The 18,821-nt window shown below is 42.9% G+C and overlaps 2 protein-coding genes across 6 annotated transcripts in view; both read right to left on the bottom strand.

The window, feature by feature from the left end:
* The window catches only part of SMC5 (structural maintenance of chromosomes 5), a 53,709-nt gene extending 40,564 nt beyond the window's left edge, over positions 1-13,145 (bottom strand). For 3 of the 5 annotated variants that reach the window (XM_049795477.1, XM_049795478.1, XM_049795481.1), the window contains exons 1-6: positions 12,987-13,145; positions 11,177-11,318; positions 9,969-10,021; positions 7,513-7,675; positions 1,305-1,439; positions 70-210 (exon numbers count right to left, since the gene is read on the bottom strand). In XM_049795477.1, the coding sequence (XP_049651434.1) occupies positions 70-210; positions 1,305-1,439; positions 7,513-7,675; positions 9,969-10,021; positions 11,177-11,318; positions 12,987-13,123 (771 nt within the window). In that variant the 5' untranslated portion in view covers positions 13,124-13,145. Of the gene's footprint in view, positions 1-69; positions 211-1,304; positions 1,440-2,347; positions 2,831-7,512; positions 7,676-9,968; positions 10,022-11,176; positions 11,319-12,986 lie in introns of those variants that run through there. The other 2 variants (XM_049795479.1, XM_049795480.1) reach the window with 2 other exon arrangements.
* A 4,478-nt stretch (positions 13,146-17,623) lies between these two features.
* Positions 17,624-18,821, bottom strand: part of MAMDC2 (MAM domain containing 2) — a 63,871-nt gene continuing 62,673 nt past the window's right edge. The window contains exon 14 of the mRNA XM_049795744.1: positions 17,624-18,540. Within this exon, the coding sequence (XP_049651701.1) occupies positions 18,479-18,540 (62 nt within the window). The 3' untranslated portion in view covers positions 17,624-18,478. The remainder of the gene's footprint in view (positions 18,541-18,821) is intronic.

The following is an 18,821-nucleotide window of genomic DNA, read 5'->3' as shown; positions in this document are numbered from 1 at the left end:
TTCTAATATTTCAGTATTAGGAAAAATGGGTTGGGTAAGAAAAAAACTGAAAAGAAAATAAAAACTTACCACCCAAGGCCTTTTCCTCTCAAGCATCTCAATTAAGTCTAGATGGCGCTTGCGCTCATGGTATCTCTCAACATCTTGCTTGTATCGTTCAAGCCTCTGTTTCATTTTCTCCAAAGAGTTAGTTTTGTCTCTGAACAAGTTCTGTAAGAATATAAATTTTCATGTTTTACAGTATCTACTTTGTGAAAACACTTTTCAGAAATAGTCCACACCTCAACTGTACATTAAGCAGAAATTTAACACTACGGAGGACATTTTAGTACAGGAGTAATTAGAGGGGAACAACCCCACTACGAATAGTTGTATAGCTTTTTCAAGTACGTTTATCACATAGTTTCTGTGAAAACAAATCTAATTTAAATGGAAATCTTAATCTGAAGAAAATACTTTAATTTTTTAAAATACATTTTCTCAGGAAAATGAGTATTGCCTACACCTCAAGCCTCTATTAATCTAGACATTTCTAAACCACTATAACTGGGTTTGATAAATACAAGGAGCAAAAATGCTTGTGAAGTATTTTGTAGAGATCTCTAACAGAAACATTAAGGTTGGTATTTGAATGTAGTATGTGTGAGTGGAAATGCATGCGTGCACACAAGCGCAAGAAACAGCAGAACAAAGGATTAAAAGAATGGCCTGTTTGGCTAATGACAGACACTGTTCCCAAGGCACTATTCCCAGCAAGGGACACATTATTTCTGCAAAGATTACTAAGCCTGTGCTCTGGTAAGATCACAGTACAACTAACTGTAAGGGAAAGACCCTGCCACCTAAAACCACAATGGCAACAAGGTTGCAGCTTATTGCATGCGCTATCCCTTTTCCTCTTTCTTGATATTCCAAACCAGGAAAAACAGGTAGCAGGCAACTACTTGTCCATAATTTATGGAAGTTGAAGTCAGGAAGATTAAAGCAAAAGACCACCCTATAACATCTGATGACTTCTAAAAGATCTGTCCAGAAAAGTTGTTACCAGTCAAGAATCCCAAAGAAGTGACAAGTACTTGATAACAGGCACCCCTTGTCCTCTGCGTCCAGACTGCTTGCTCCTATGTCTTCATGCTTATAAGCATGTGGGTGTCAGAGTGAATTAATTCTGAGAGAAGGGTAAAATCAACTTACTGCAGACGTTGTAAATAAATATCACCACCTAATTCTCTAAGATCTCACATTAAATTTTATTATGCTAATTTCCCTATAGTCACTGCTCTCTCTCTAATATGCTTGTTTACCTGCAGTTCTCTTTCCTTTTCCCTAAAGTTTTTCAGTTCACAGTGAAATTGGTACATTTCTGGAGGACCGACAGATTTTTCAGTGGCTTCAAGCAACTCAATCTTACTCAGTTTTGCAAATTCTCCAACTCTGTCCTACAAAATAAAAAAAGTTACAGAAATACAGTATTAGTTAGAACAGTGCAATACAGTAATACTGGATTAAAATAATGCAACTTCTCGTGACTATCACCTGACTTACAGTTCTATGCCAGATAGCTCTGGCATAGTTAAGCGTAGGATGATCATCTCATAGCAACCAAACCCTCCTAAACATTTGTAAGATTTGATATATGGTTTTGTTGGAGCTGTTCTGGAATGATTCAAGCTTAAACCTTAGCTGTTCTTGGCTGCTTGGCAGCTTTTGAGGGTAGCTGCTGAGGATATGGATTGGTTCATTATTTCTGAATTAGCTATCATTCTTCTGAACAAGACAGTTTAGTACAATTAAAGCTTTTATTCCACTGTATTCTTGTTCTCAGGCTGCTGAGGCTACACCTTCCCAGTATAAATACTATGATCAACTAAAAAATTAAGCAATGGAGAAGATAATATTAAGGCTGGCACCCAAGGGTATCAGGAAGCATTGCTACTGTCCAAGGCAGCGAAAAAGCTCAAAACTCATCGAGGCGATCAGCTCCAGTGCCGGCACGTTCTGCAGCAGAGCATGGGATCATGGTGTACAGGGGGGTGTCCTGAGCAGGGGAAACCCCCAAACAGCGAGGAGACCCGCCAGCTCTCAGGAGGGAGAACTGCTGATGAGGCGTTGGGGGGCCAGGACTAACGGCCATCGCCCCCAACTCCCACCAAGGGCAGCCCGCCACCAGAGTGGGCGAACAGGGCCTGGCACAGCAGCTGGCATGGGAGGCCACCTCGTCAAAGGAGGGCATTCCACCGGACGAGTGGAGAGGCTTGAAGTTCACATAACCCAGGAGCCAGGCACTGTTCTGTGACCACCTGCACCCATCCTACCTGACCCTCAAGGTGGAATGGTAGGCACTCACCCGACAGCAAAGGCTGCAGCTCCAGCTGGGGGGTCTGCACTATCCACGCCAGCAGTGACTGATGCCTCAACCCAGATAGAACTGCTGGAGGGAGAGGCTGCAGTGCAGACCTCAGACTGCAGGAAGTGCCTACACCTTTCTCCTGGGGCAGGGACAGGCAGCAGACCTGCCTGCAAAAGGTGTGCCCGCGTGGAGGACCTCCTGCAGCAGGTGGCTAAGCTGCAGTAGGCAGTGAGAAGGCTGTGTAACATTAGGGAGGCTCAGAAGGGCTTAGATAGCTGGTTCCAAGCGCAGTCTGCAGGGGACCCACGGCCAAATAGCCAAAAACTCCCCCATCAGCACACACAGAAGGGAGGGGGGCTAATAATGCAATGGCAAAGACCAGCAGGAGGAAGGGACTTCTACTGAAGCCTGAGGTGCCGTTGCAGAACCACTTCACTGCTCTGCAGACTGAAGAGGAAAGACCCATCAGATCAGGAGAGACGTTGGAGTAAGGCAGCCCGATCTGCTCCCCGTGTAACAACCAGCACAATTAAGAAAAGGCGACGGGTGATAGTAGTAGGCGACTCTCTTCTGAGAGGTACAGAGGCACCCATCTGCCAACCCAACGCACTCTCTAGAGGGGTGTGCTGCTTACCGGGGGCTCCTATCACGGATGTCACCGAGAGACTACGAAGTCTCCTACAGTACACCGACTATTATCCGCTGCTGTTGTTTCACATGGGTACCAGTGATACAGCTAGGAGCCGTCTGAGGAGTATCAAGGATTACAGAGCCGTGGGAGCAGCCGTAAGGGACTCTGGAGCGCAGGTAGTTTTTTCCTCTATCCTCCCAGTCAAAGGGCAGGGGTTTGAAAGGGCCAGACAAATCTAGTGAATCAACAAATGGTTATGGGACTGGTGCCACAGCCAGGGGTTCAGCTACTTAGACCATAAGACTCGCTTTGAGAAACCTGGTCTACTGGGGGCTGAGGGGGCCCATCTGTCAGAGAAGGGGAAGAGCATCTTCAGTCATAGGTTTGCCAAGCTGGTGGAGGGCTTTAAACTAAAGTTGCCAGGGGAGGAGAACCCAATCCATCCCACTCCTACCAGTTTGACACCAGTGCCAGCAACAGATCCCCACAGCCTGGAGAGGGATCACAGGTCAGCAGGAGAGCACCTGAAAAGCAGCATAAATAAATTCCAGCTACTCCAGCCAGTAAGTCAGCTTCATTGGGGGCCCAACTTAAATGCCTCTGTACAAACACACATAGCATAGCAAATAAACAAGAGGAGTTAGAGGCATGCACACACATGCAAGACTATGATCTTACTGGTATCATGGAGACGTGGTGGGATGGCTTCTATGACTGGAGTGTTGGAATGGAAGGATACAGGCTCTTTAGGAAGGACAGGCAGGGGAGACAAGGAGGGGGTGTTACTCTCTGTCAATGACCAGCTGGAGTGCATGGAGTTCTGCCTGGGGATGGACAAGGAGCCAACAGAGAGCTTATAGGTCAGGACTAAAGGGAGGGCAGGAACAGGTGACATTATGGTGGGGGTCTGCTACAGGCCACCCGACCAGGAAGACCAAGCGGATGAAGCTCTCTATAGACACATAGGAGCAGCCTCATGTTCACAAGGTCTTGTCCTCATGGGAGACCACAACCACCCCAGTATCCATTGGAGGGACAATACAGCAAGGCATAAGCAATCCAGGTTCCTGGAATGTGTTGATGATAACTTTCTTCTCCAAGTGATGGAGGAGCCAATGAGGAGAGGTGCTATGCTGGACCTTGATCTCACCAACAAGGAGGTGCTGGTAGGGAATGTGAAGCTGAAGGGCAGCCTTGGCTGCAGTGACCATGAAATGGGAGAGTACAAGATCCTTAGGGCAGCGAGGAGGGCACACAGCAAGCTTACTACCCTGGACTTCAGGAGACCAGACTTTTGGCTCTTCAGGGACCTGCCTGGTAGAGTACCATGGGATAAAGCCCTGGAGGGAAGAGGGGCCTAAGAAACCTGGTTAATATTCGAGGATCACTTCCTGCAAGCTCAGGAGTGATGCATCTCAACAAAGAGGAAGTCACGCAAAAAGCACCAGGAGGCCTGCATGGATGAACAGGGAGCTCCTGGACAAACTCAAACACAAAAAGGAAGCCTACTGAAGGTGGAAGCAAGGACAGGTAGCCTGGGAGGAATACAGAGAAATTGCCTGAGCAGCCAGGGATCAGGTTAGGAAAGCTAAAGCCCTGATAGAATTACAGCTGGCCAGAGATGTTAAGGGCTACAAGAAAAGCTTCTATAGGTAGATAAAAGCATGATAAAAAGTGATAAAAGGAAGACTAGGGAAAATGTGGGCCCTCTCCAGAAGGAAACGGGAGACCTGGACCTCCAGGAAATGGAGAAGGTTGAGGTACTCTGACTTTTTTGCCTCAATCTTCACCTGCAAGTGCTCCAGCCACACTGCCCAAGTCACAGAAGGCAAAGGCAGGGACTGGGAAAATGAAGAACAGCCCACTGTAAGAGAAGATCAGGTTTGAAACCATCTGAGGAACCTGAAAGTGCACAAGTCCACGGGACCTGATGAGATGCATCCACGGATCCTGGTGGATGAAGTGGCTAAGCCACTATCCATTATATTTGAGAAGTCATGGCAGTTGGAGGAAGTTCCCACTGAGTGGAAAAAGGGAAACATAACCCCCATTTTTAAAAAGGGGAAAAAAAAGAAGACCTGGGGAACCACAGGCCAGGCAGTCTCACCTCTGTGCCCAGCAAGACCATGGAGCAGATCCTACTGTAAACTATGCTAAGTCACATGGAAAATAAGGAGGTGATTAGTGACGGCCACCATGGCTTCATTAAGGGCAAATCGTGCCTGGCAAATCTGGTGGCCTTTTATGATGGGGTTACAGCACTGGTGGGTAAGGAAAGAGTAACTGATGACATCTACCTGGACTGGTGCAAAGCATGTGACACCGTCCCACATGACACCCTTATCTCTACATTAGAGACACAGATTTGATGGATGGACCAATCGGTGGATAAGGAATTGGCTGGATGGTTGCACTCAAAGAGCTGCGGTCAACAGCTTGACATCCAAGTGGAGAGTAGTGACGACTGGCATTGCTCAGGGGTCAGTATTGGGACTGGCACTGTTTAACATCTTTGTCGGTGACATTGACAAGCACGATTGAGTGCACCCTCAGCAAGTCTGCTGACGACACCAAGCTCTGTGGCGTGGTCAACATGCTGGAGGGAAGGGATGCCATCCAGAGGGACCTTGACAGGCTTGAGAGGTGGGCTTGTGCGAACCTCATGAAGTTCAACAAGGCCAAGTGCAAGGTCCTACACATGGGTCAGGGCAATTCCAAGCATAAATATAGGCTAGGCGGAGAATGGGTTGAGAGCAGCCCTGAGGAGGACTTGGGGGTGTTGGTTGACAAGAAGCTCACATGATCCAGCAATGTGTGCTTGCAGCCCAGAAAGTCAATGGCATCATGGGCTGCATCAAAAGAAGTGTGACCAGCAGGTCGAGGGAGGTGGTTCTCCCCCTCTACTCTGCTCTCATCAAGATCCCACCTGGAGTATTGCATTCACCTCTGGGGCCCCCAAAATAAGAATGACATGGACCTGTTGGAATGAGTCCAGAGGAGGGCCATGAAGATGATCAGAGGGCTGGAGCACCTTTCCTATGAGGACAGACTGAGAGAGTTGGGGTTGTTCAGCCTGGAGAAGGCTCCAGGGAGACCTTATAGCAGCTTTCCAGTACCTAAAGGAGGCCTACAAGAAAGCCGGAGAGGGACTTTTTACAAAGGAATGTAGTGATAGGACAAGGGGTGATGGCTTTAAACTGAAAGAGGGTAGGTTTAGATTAGATGTAAGGAAGAATTTCTTTACTGTGAGGATGGTGAGGCACTGGCACAGGTTGCCCAGAGTGGCTGTGGATGCCCCATCCCTGGAAGTGTTCAAGGCCAGGTTGGATGGGGCTTTGAGCAACCTGGTCTAGTGGAAGGTGTCCCTGCCTGTGGCGGAGGGGGGTTGGAACTAGATGATCTTTAAGGTCCCTTCCAACCCAAACCATTCTATAATTCTGTGAAAACCAAGACTGGAGTGAATGGTATGCTTGCCATTGCTACAGTGGCAGAGAGCAAATAAATGAAAACTTTCAACACAGTAATATTCACTGAACTGACATTTATGTACTAAAGAAAAAAAAGCTGTTGTAAATACAAAAGCTATATTGGCAGAGTATGCAGAAAAGTTCTACTTTAAACAAATATTGTGATTGTGTAAATGAAAAAAAAAAAAAAAAAACAACAACCCAGAATAGTTGTTTCCTCAGTATTAGCTTTCTAAATTCTAGTGGTTTTCAGCATGTCTTCTTCAATGCACTTCTCCTTGAATAGAACAATAAACCCATGGTTGGCTAGGCTCTGATAACGTTTCCTTTTACTGACACCCCTTATGATCCACGTGAACTTGGAAGGTCTTAGTAAGGAACCTGCCATAACTTTTTTTAAGGTGCAATTGTGAGGCAACTTAGTTATCTGCACAGAAATCCCGACATAGCTGAGCATGGATTCAGATATAGAAACTGCCTGCAGTATTTGTTAATCTTCTCTCTCCTTTAGGACGTATTTTCCATCAGGATGATTTTACTCTTTCATAATTTGATCTGAAGTGTTTTTAACTCCTACACTACACTCAAGAATCTGTTGAGCCACAGACATTACCAAAAAGGCTCTACTAGCAATCTCTGCTGCAACTGCAGAGTCATTTAGTAGGACTGCTTTTTTTTTTTTTTGAGAAAGAAATCCAGACAACTCTTCCCCTTCTATAAGATCTCAAGATCTTATAAAAATTTCCCTGCAGATTTTTTTGTTTAAGAACATCCCTAAAGCAGCACAGATAAGACAGAGAGATACCACTGCTAGTGCTGCTACTCAAACACCAACATGGGGAACATCAGCAGCTTTCCTTTCAGTGTCAGCTGACAGCACGTACAAAACTGTCACACAGTGCCTCCTTTCTTTCAGCATCGCACTAGTATGGCTACCTCATCCCTCTCATTCTTCGTGCTGTCCTGTTAAATCACTGAAGTGCTACAAAAGCTAAGCAGCAACAAAACCCTCTCAAAACACAGCACTCCATTTGTAGCCACTGTCTTTCAAAATTCCTTCATACCTGAGGAAGAAACTGGCACAAATTGTCCACCTGGATGTTTAAGGCTGCAATCTGCTCTTCTACTGTTTTCAGGGTTGTTGGCTTTCTGTTGATAAACCATGTTGATGTGTTGTTCACCACTTGAATCTCACGTGTGATAATGATGTTGTCAGGTGTCTTAGCCCTGATTAATAAAAAGATGTGTCTACACTTTTAAGAATATACAAAGGTTACCAAGTGCCAAACGGTATTAAAACTTTTAGATATCTAAATATTTAATATAAAGTAACTGCACAGTAGCAGCACATTCACATTTTATGCTTCAGAAAATGTCCAGTACTTCAGTGATGAATTAATCTCACATGGAAAACATCAAGAATATCTGCAAATCTTAACTCAGAGGAAGTTATTTATATAAATGACATACTCATGCTGAAAGTGGGGGCTGGAACCAGATGATCTTTAAGGTCCCTTCCAAATCAAACCATTCTATGGCTATATATATGAACCATTTAAAAGTTGTTACAGATGAGAATAGTTTACATAAAAGTGTACTTTTTTATATGACATTTCTAGTAAGTTTTAAAATCTGTATGCAGGAGGTGCACAGTAACACTATGCCTTTAAAGTGAAAAATATTAGTGTACAGAACTACACCTATAGTGTATATACATATATACGTTCCATTTAGGATTAAAAATAGTATCACACACTATGAAAAATACTAATTTGTTTTCATTTCTGCTTTTAAAGAACAGCAAAGATGCATCAGTTGGCCACTTAGTTCTCTAGCTCAATACTTACCTTCAAAAATTTAGTCTGGTTAAGATGCATCAATAACAAATGAGCAATGAGATAGTCATAAACTCTTGAAATTTTGGTCACCATTTTGATTTAGAAATTGCCTAGTGTCTGTTCAGTCAGCATATTGTTAAACATGGAGGATAAGGGCTCCTAAGTTTGGAGTCCATGTACCTTAGGAGACTTAAGAATAGAAGTCAGAAGTGAGTAATTCAACAGCTTCCAGTGTTTGCAATAAATGCCATAGGGATATGAGCCTGCTTTTTGAAGACTGTATGATTATTTCCTCACAAGTATCCACTACCTTATTTTAATATACCAGAATTCCTTCAAAAGGCCTACAAAGCCATGCTCCTTTCTTTTATCAAATTAAGGACTTCTTAGTACTGTAACTCTTGATTTTAGTTACAATCCAACAGCCAAATTCAATCAAGAGAGTGCATGCTTATAGACCTCAAATTTTAAAATTTCTGTCAAAAAACAATCTTCTGCATCATTGGTCTCTCACCCTAGATGTTGCATTTAAATATCTTCTACCAATTAGACAAAGGACTGAATTACCTTGCAACCACTATGATAAAAATGCTAAGTCTTCACATACTGCAAGTCTCTCTTCAGACTTTCAAGTAGCATTCGGATGTATCTATGTTGAAACAATCACACCATCTACCTGAAAGACATCCTACCTCCTGACCCATTGCTCGGCCACTCTCCAAAGAATGTCGTACTTGATCACTCCCATAAGAACAAAAGTGGATAAGATTTTTTCAAAGACCTGTTCCAGTATATCTTTTTTCCTTAACACAATCTTTTTATACAACTTGGTCAGGGTGGCCAACTGTTACACAAATTAACTCAGGCTCTGAATCAGTTGATTAGTTCCATGTTATATTTAGCTCAGGATAACAGATCAGGTCAAGGCTTATCAAAACCACCTATGCTATTGCAGCTTTCCACAAAACCCACACATTTAGGAACTCTACTAGGGCAGTCTCTCTTTAGTTGGCAAAAAAAAAAACCCAAAACAACCTTATAGGAAGCATGTAATATTGCCCTGCAACCACAAGCTACTGATGGAATTTTACAGAGTAAGTCCAAATGACTTTCAGTTGCTCTGTTTTGCTAAAACATTACCTAGAAGACTGCATTAGCTGGAATTAGATCTACTTTTTTTTTTTTTCTTCTTTTGTTTCTGTGTGTGATGTTTTCAGTAAGAATGTAGAGGACCCCCTCATACCAGCAGTATCAGTATAAGAAAGTGAAGGCAGAACATTTGGTTTTAAAATTTAAGACTTTTTTATTATCTTTAAAAATAATTTCCAACCACTATGTCATGATGGCTGTACTGACTACATCAGAATCATCTGAACCTTAGATGTAATCAAGCACTAAACACACCATATACATCAATCTTTATCTATATATTCTTTGTATATCGAAATAAGGTAAAATGCTTCAGAAAGCGAAACAAAGACCAGCCATCACTGGTTATTTCTTGCATGGTAATTATTTAACCTTAAAATTTTGAAGTCTGGGTAAAAAAAAAACCAAAAAGTAAATCACCAGCTTAAAGGCAGATCTCTGTATACCGGATTATTTTTTCACAACTTTATGAATGACTGTGTGGGGAAACAATATAATTAAAAATGCATGAGGTAATACATTTTATTACTTACAGTTCAACCTCTACTACACCTTTCAAGCACCCCTGCTTTACGAAGAGACCAACCTACAAAGTTAATTATAGAAGTTATTACTGCAAAATAACAGTGTATTAAAATGTAATCTCTTACAAAAATATCTATTTGTATAGTAGAGTTGCTGTAATGGGATATTTTATTGAAAACTCACAATTAAAAACAAAAATTTATTTTGGATAAGTATTAACTAAAAATAAAGGAAGACACTATTATCTTCCTCATCCACTAGCAACATTAGAACTTCCTCCACAAGTTAACAATTTCTGGTCAATTTAAGCCTTCAAAATTGAACAAATTATAACCAACAGATCCACAGAGACAAGAATTTCTCATGAATTCAGGGAACAAAGGCAATACAAATGAAAGACATTACCAAATATCTGTACTAATAGAACTGCAAATTCTAATAGTATAAAAATACATAAACATGAAAAAACAATAAAAATACCAACACACAGTACTGCTATGCAGTCAATTTCCATACTTATATTTGCTCAAGACTGAGCTGCAACCAGAGAATATGTACATTTAGGTATCCAGATTCAGTGCTCCAAAGGTTTACTGAAATATATCCCATCCAACCAGAATATCCAAGAAAGCAAGGGCAAAACTTAAAAATTTGACAATACAAACTTCCTATTGTAATGTCAACACATGATCTCTTGGGATCAAAAAATGAAAATAATAGTAGAACAACCCAAAACAATCCATATTCCATTTAAATCAAAGGTCAGTGGCTCCATGCTTTTAGATAAATTCTCAGACACACTGAGGATATATGTTATTTCTACAGGTTCTGTATACTTGGAAACTTAAGTTAGACTTTTTTTATTTTATTTCTCCTTTAGTTGGTATTTCTGATCAAATGTTATTTATGCATTAGGTGGCATTTCCCTTCCCCATTGTGGAGGCTTAGACATCTTCAAATATAACCTCTAGTCTGCTCAGGTGCCAGTACAATTCAGGTGCTTCCACTTCATAATTCAGCCAAGACAAGTAGTTAAGTAAGACAAAACCCCCTTGGCAAAAGCCATCGTCTCTGGACCAGGTTATTCTATAATTTGGACACCTTTTTATAAAAATAAAGCCAATCAAGGAAAACAGTCTTTTCCCCCCTCCTCTGCTGAACAGGGCTTTTAATGAAATTCAGATTAAACATGAAAAATACGAAAGTTCATAGTTACCTTATCAGCTCGCCCTATGAAAGAAGGTTTTCCAGCCAGTCCCAGGCAGATGGCACAAACAATGCTTGACTTTCCTGTTCCATTAGCACCTACAATCATGTTCAGGTTGGGTCCTGGACGTACTTCACACGTGTCATATGTTCTGAAAATCACAGTAATTTTTTGAACCTTACAAACAGTATGTCACCTTAAAAAAAATTTACTTCCTTAAAAACACTTTATGATTATATTAAATGAGACAGATAATTTTATCAAATCTAGACTCAATCCTCCAATACAGTTTTGTAAGAAAATATCGGAGTGAAAACTAACACTACAATAGAACACTGTGGAATACATTCCTACCAGCCAGAGTACTTAGAACAACTTTCTTCATAACAAATCGTTATAAAGAAGGAAATCCAACCACATAATGACAATTTTTATTGACCTTACTAGGAAATCATATTATTTTACATATTTAAAAAAAAAGAAAGAAAGAAAGAAAATTGACTGAATTCAGTCAAGTCTGTTACATTTAATTCCAGCTGCACCACAGTCACAGAAGGAGATTCCACTCATCTAACCTGTACAAAATGTACTTGGGTCTTAAGCTCTGCAAGAATTCTGTGGAACTCTGTATCGGTACATCACTGCAGTAGCTTTCTTGAGTTACAATAACCTAAAACATTAGCCTGTTATCACTGATTTTTTTTTAAATTGTATTAGACATCTTTCATCATGTGCATCCAGCATGCCTAGTGCAATAGCAACTACAGAAAGAGACCAAGCCCCAGCATGCAAATTCAAGACGAACAACTAATGTTGGTATGATCAGTAAGATCCCAAATTCGTAAGGAACTTCACCATTTGATGTTCTGTTCCCGCACTGTACGAAACACAGAGGGGAACTGAGACACTAACACCAAGGAAGAAACAGAAAACAGTTAATGGTAACGCAGTAACATAATCCATGTACTTCTAGAAGAGAAGGTATCTGAACCCTTAATGCTGAGGCTTAAACTACCATGTTTGAAGCTTCGCTTAGATCTGTAGTGTGACCCATGAACTACACTACTCAGAACTGTTTTCAAGGTTGACATGGAGCTATCAGCATACCAGCCACAAGAAAATGGCCTGAAAACTTCTACTAGCAACTGCAGACAGAACAGTATTCCCAATACAGAGAAGCTGGAGAAAGCACATACAGAAAGATAACACCAAGGCCAGTCCTTGCTGCCCTATTAACATCTCCTGCACTCTCCCCTCCTCCACTGCTTGACAATCACCTAACTGGGAGAAAAAAATGCATGCAGAAGCTGACATGGACAACTGGAACCACTACCTCCGGGGATGAAGGGCCGACACGACCACCACTGGAGAACGCAGCCCCACGGAAGCGACACTGCACTAGGAACCTACAGAATTCGTAATCCACAAAGCAGGTCCTCCCCGCTCTGAGCAAGGCATCACCTCCCAAGGAAAAAATGTTTCACGCACTCCGTCTTCCAGTCCCGACTCGCCTCGGTATCCAAGGCCTTATAAGGCCCCCTGTTAACCGAGCGTGACTCCGAGCTCCACGCACCACGGCGGAGAACAACAGCGGCGAGCGCGTCCCTGCCTCGCCAGCCCGCTGCTCCGGGTTTGGCCTTCCTGTCTTAACCGCCAGCTCCCGAGCCCCGCACCCACTTTAAAACGGGACTGAAGGGGGGAAGGAAGCCGAAGCCGCCCAAGCGAGCCACCGACCTCTGAGGCGGCAGGGAGTTCACGGCCAATGGCCGCCGCTCGCCCGCCGCTACCTGGGAGGAGAAAGCGCCCACCGCTCACTCACAGAAAATTCTCCATTAAGACCCTGACGATGGAGCCCTCGACGAATTGGGGGCGCGCCGCAGAGCTCCTCACCGCCCGCTGGCTGCCGCCGTCGCCGAGCTGACAGGCGCCCAGGCTCCATTTCCCCGCCGCCGCCATCTTGGCCCCCTCAACCCCCGGCAGCGAGGACGAGCCCGCGCCTCGCTCTCATTGGCGGGAGGGAAACGGCGGGCAGGTGAGGAGCGCGCTCATTGGCAGAGGGGGCGGGACTAAGACGCGATGAAGCTTTGTATTGGCTTGCAGCCCGTCGTGCTGGTGCCCATTGGTCAGAGGAGAGCGGGGTGCTGAGGGGGACCGGGAAGGAAGCATGTGGCGTTGCTTTTGGTTCCAGACAAGGAGGCGGGAGGCGGCGGGCCTTGGCCGTTCTCCCCAGTGCTGAGGCAGCTGCGCGGCCCGAGGAGCCGCTTTGGCCCCTCCTGGCCGGCGGGAGAGATCCCTTCCCGCCTCGCGGGCTCGCAGCTCCCGGTCAGTGCTGCGGCGGGAGGGCGGTGACTCCCGGCCGGCGTGCCCCGCCGGTGGGGCGGCGCGGGCCGTGAAGGGCCGGGCGCTGCGCAGAGGGAAGGTGCCGAAGCCTGCGGCGCGCCCCCCCGCAGGCGGCCGCCCACCCGTGCTCACCCCTCGGAAGAGGGGCGACCGGCACCGGGGACCGTCTTTGGCGTGCTTCCCGGAGGCCGCTGCCCGGAGCGGGGTGGGAGGGGGTTGGGCAGGCCTTGTGGCTGCGGGCCCCGGCCCCTTCGTCTGTCACCGCCAGCTGCCGGCCTTTCCCCGCCGGCGGGGCAGCGTAGCGCTGCGCGGGAGGGTGGTGATGGCGGCTTTCCCACCAGGTGGCAGCACAGCCGAGCAGTTGGGCGGCCAGTGCTGCGGAGGTATCCTCCTGCAGTACTGGGGACAGGCTTGGGTTCCGGGCGAGCGAACTCTGCTTTCATATTCCAGCACCTGTCTGGGTTTGTTTAGTTTTTCTTAATTTTTGGCAAAGCAACAGAAAAAAAACCCCATTTTTTACATGTGTTACTTAAGAGATCAGGACGTCTGTAGGAAGGATAGGTGTCCTTCAGAAATGATCCTAGAGGAATGCGTGTATGTGAGATTTTGGCACCTTGACTGCAGGGCCATCACCAGTGGTGTTGCAGGTGCCTTACTTTTCCCACGTGCTTTATCTTTTTCTCTCAGACCAAGAGTTCCTGCTGGAGCACAAGGCCTCATAACTAGCCAAAGCTTTTATGAGGGACCAGGGGGCTGATTAAGACTGCTGAAAGACAGAGATAAACTGCTTGTGCTTAAGTGGAACTAGGTAAAGGAATTGACACATAACTAGAGGGATTTGTCGTAGAAAGTTTACAAGTTTTTCCAGTATGAACCAGATACTTGGCATGTGGAGGCTTGCAAGGCCACTTGTACCTAAGCAGCTGTATCTGTAATACCCTGCAAAGAACGAGACTGCCCTGGTAAAGACAACAGTATCTTTGGGTGGGGATGTAGCAGAATTGGGATCAACAAGAAAAAAGTAATTTAAGGCAGGTTGCTTCTTTGAGGGTAATTTAGGTAGATATAGAGAGGTACAAGGGCAGTGAAAAGGTTGTTCCAGATACAGGGAAAAAATGGGGAAAGAAAGATTAAGATCCATTAAAGAATGAAAGGGACTTCTCCTTCAACAGTATTGAGTGCAGATGCCCACACATAGTAATGAAGGTGACCTGCATGTCCAAGCCTACCAGGACATCAGACAGCCACTTTGGATAACCCACTGAACTCTCTACCAGGTCCAGGTCCAGGAGACCTGGTGCAGAATGATAAGCATGGAAATGAACCCTAGTACTATGTGGTATGGAGGGAAAGCATACTGAAATTGAAATTATGTCATTCAAATGATTTGTGAGAATAACTTTGTAATGGCTGCGTAATAGAGTGCGAAATTGTATCATTGTAAATTAGTAACACTGGTGTGTCTATTAGTTAATTAGAATATTACTTGATTTATTAGTTGGTAATGTTTTATTTAATCAATAAAAATTATAGTCTCTGAAATCAGTTATGTCTCAAGCTTGCAGACCAAAAGGGTAGAGTTGGACTCATTAAGTAACTGAACAAAAGAGAAGGAGGCGGTAGATTAAGAAACCATTTCAACATATTCCCACTACAAACTGCTGAAGAGATCCTTTTTTCCCAGAATTTGTAAGGGAGCGTTTTCTAGGATCTGGTGAGTATGGATGCTGATAAGAGCTGGAAAAAAGGAGATGGCAAAGGCTGCAAAGTAGGCCAGGCTTGGACCAGGCGGAGTTCTTGAAAGAAGAGGGGGAGGTTGTAAAAGCTAATACATAAGAGCATCAAGATGTAACATAGTATTATAGCAGTGAGCAAAGGAATGTAGCAGGGTGTGCAGTTGGCAAAGAGACCAAAATGCTGATATTCAGAAAAACCATATGCACAGAAAGGTGCAGAAGGTGGACAGGAGAACAACAGAGGAGGGATGGGAAGAAAACAGCAAGGTTAATACAGATCAAACTTATGTAAAGGAGTATTGAAAGTTTATTCATTCATACTTGAGCAACTAAGAAACTTGAAATCTCAACTGAAATGTTTTTCCAAAGTAAATGTTAAAATTAAGTACATTTCACATTTGACACCTAGTGTTTTGTTTGAGGCAAGACGAGACTGATGTTTTCTCTTTGACAAAATGTGAGGGTTAGAACCTTTTGACTCTGTCATGTTGCAGGAAAAGTGTGCTCTCTTCAGCCATTTACCTTATACAGTGATCCTTTCAGAGTGGTGGGTCTCTTGAGTGTGGGCAGTCACACTTGTGAGCTGTGTTCAGATCAAGGTAGATAAAATGCCAGGTCTTTTAGTGCTCATCTTGTGCTGTCTTAGTGAAGCTTCATGACTGTAAAGTTGGATTTCTGTTAGGTTTATTTTGGTGTGACACAACAGTCAGCCAGAATACAGTTTCATTTGCATTAGCATAAAGCTAGAATAACAATGATATTTTATGTTGTTATTCTGGTTTTCCATTGGTGTAACTGAGATCTGAATTTGGCCCACTTTTTGGAAATTAATAAGCATAATGACAAAATGTCAACTAATGGAAAATATTTAAAGAATAAAGAGTATTAAACAAGAGGGCAGTAAAAGGGCTTTTCTTCTGAAGTCAGGACAAGTTCAGTCCCACTCCAGCACAAAGCTATATTTAGAGCAATCAAATACAAGCCTGTTAGTGTTTGGGGTGTTATAGCTGCTTTTGAAGGTTTCTTTTTAATTTCCATTTTATGGACTGTGCCACAACTGGGATCAAAGCAATTACTTGTAGGTTCTTCAGTAGCTTTTGAAGAAATTTTCAGACAGTAAACAGGCCTAGTGCAGCATGCCTCAGAACTGTGCTTTGCCCTGCTGTGGTCCCTGTACAGCTACTGCAGCAGTGAGAACGGAACAAATAGTAAATAAAAATGGATCCAGGGCAGAAATTAGTTGCACTGGGAATTTCCTATCTGGACAGAGCTGATGGAATGTTTTTTATCTCACCGTAAAACTGAAGTTTGCCAGTGGAGAAATCTTAATGCACTTTCCCTAGTTTTCAGATGTTTTGCAGCCATTCTTTCAATAGTCTGTCAATTTCCTATTCTATAAACTGATATTCAGCAGGCACTAAAGTAATTTAAAGCCTCCTTTGAAATTCTCCTTCTGTTCTTTAATTCCTGCAGGAAGAAATGGGTGTAAAGGTGCTGTTGTTCCCTACTGAAGGAAGAACTTAGGCTTTTTTTGCAGTCAGGACGGTGCTACATGCCCTATGGATAAATACTACCCTCAGCGAACTTAGAAAATCATTGCACTGGTGAGGTCCCTAGAGAATGCTCAATGGAGAGTGAAATAGAGTACTTTGCTTATGTTCTTATTAACAATTTGATCTGAGTGTTGATACCAAAGCATATGCTTTACCGATAGTGACTCTTAGGCAACAGTCCATTGTTTCTGGTTGCTTTCATTTTCAGAATAATAGCAAGAGTGATGTGTTCAGAACCAGCTGCCAATGGGGACTGTAGGTAGCTAGGATAGACAGTTAAGATGTCAATTCCTTTTTGCGCTTCCTCAGTCTCTAGGAAATAATAAACTGCTTCCATCTATGTGGTCAAACAAACACGTTAGTACTGAATGTATGTAACTGAACAAGCTCTTCAATTGTTTGTGTCATCAAAATGAAAACTTACTAAAGATGCAAGCGTCTAGATTGTCCCAGGTGCTGTTGATCCTTATAGGCCAGTAGGAAAACAGTAGGGAAAATGTGTACTTGTTCTGAAAGGAGAAGAGGCTATTGCCCGTTTTTAGGGCTCACATCTTGCAGCAACATCTTGAATGTGGTGGCTGTTAAGAATAATTTCTATGGCTCAATACAGGAACTTCTTGCAGCAGATCAGATGATTGCTTTTTGTCAGCTATCTTAGGTGATGTGACCCACACATTTCATTCTCTTCATATACAAAATACTGAATTCAGGCTACTGTATTAGACTCAGTTGTTTCTCATTACACCAGTAACTATAAAGTCTGGAGCAGAACAATAAGATGATTTTCAAAGTTACATTTTATTAGGAAGTTATCATAATTTCAAAACAAAACCTTACACACAAACACATAAAATCTTAAAAATTAACAAGTTGTGTGAATTCAGTTTCCTATTAATATAAATGCAAGGCATCTGTAGTTGGGTAAAGTGTAAGTGCATTCCTTGTGAGTGTACAAATTGATTAAAAAAAATCCCCAAGACTTGTAAGCCAGAAAACATACAGCTTTGAACCATTTCATTTAATACAGTCCAAAATGTCAGCAGCTTACACTGAATTATACTGGAACTCTAAAAGTGAGTTTGTTATTAGCAAGGATGACAAATATATTTGTTATAGTAAATGAATACAAAACCACAAAAAATTGCCAGCAGAGTGTTAAGAGTTTCCCAGAGAGATTTGTCAAGAATAATTGCACTTAACCTGTAGGCTATTACTAGTAGCTAATACTATTTTCTTTATTATTTCAAAATATTTATAATTTCCTTAACAAAAATCCATTCTGTACCCAACACAAAACATTCACTGAATGCAGATTTAAGATAACACAATATTGGATTTTAATTGTGCACCCTTACTTTCTTCTTTTTAACTATATACCAGAAAGGTTAAAAAAAAAAAAAAAAAGAAAGAAAGCATTAAAATGACTGATCTGTGCAAAATGGGAAGCCTTTATATAATAACTGATATATCATGCAAAAGAGAAAAAAAACAGTCTAAGAAGCCCTGAGTCGATAATTTCATTGCAAAGGCAAGGAACATGAGTGCTCTTGAGTTCTTCCTATATATCGGTGCATATTCAAACCAGTCCAGTATTTACTTAAAAAACATTTTAAAATAGGCAGTTTGTGCAGTTTCTCACACACAAATCTTCTATGCACTTCATTCCTTTCAGCAGACTGTATTTAATACTCAATTTCGTTTAAGCTGTCAGGATAGCCTGATGAGAATTGAATTTCTTCCACTTCTAGAATACAAAGAAGGGGGAAATACTGTAATTATTTGTATTTTTATCATACAAAAGAATGCGTAAGACAGAATGTAATTACCATGCTGGATTTAAATGGGACCACCACAGCAAGTTTACTAGTCCAGATTCTGAGCATGGTCTCGCATCTTATTAGAACACAAAAATTCTGCACTAACCAAGCAGCATGATACTAAATTCAGATCCATTCAGTGGGGATTCAAGGGAAGAAGTTATCACCTACCTCGTTACTAAAAGCTCTGTGAATTGCTAGGCTTAAA

Source organism: Accipiter gentilis, chromosome Z (genome assembly GCF_929443795.1).
Source record: "Accipiter gentilis chromosome Z, bAccGen1.1, whole genome shotgun sequence".
In the NCBI taxonomy this organism is placed as follows: domain Eukaryota; kingdom Metazoa; phylum Chordata; class Aves; order Accipitriformes; family Accipitridae; genus Astur; species Astur gentilis.
The sequence above is the reverse complement of the archived record's forward strand: the minus strand, read 5'-3'. Positions and strand labels throughout refer to the sequence as shown.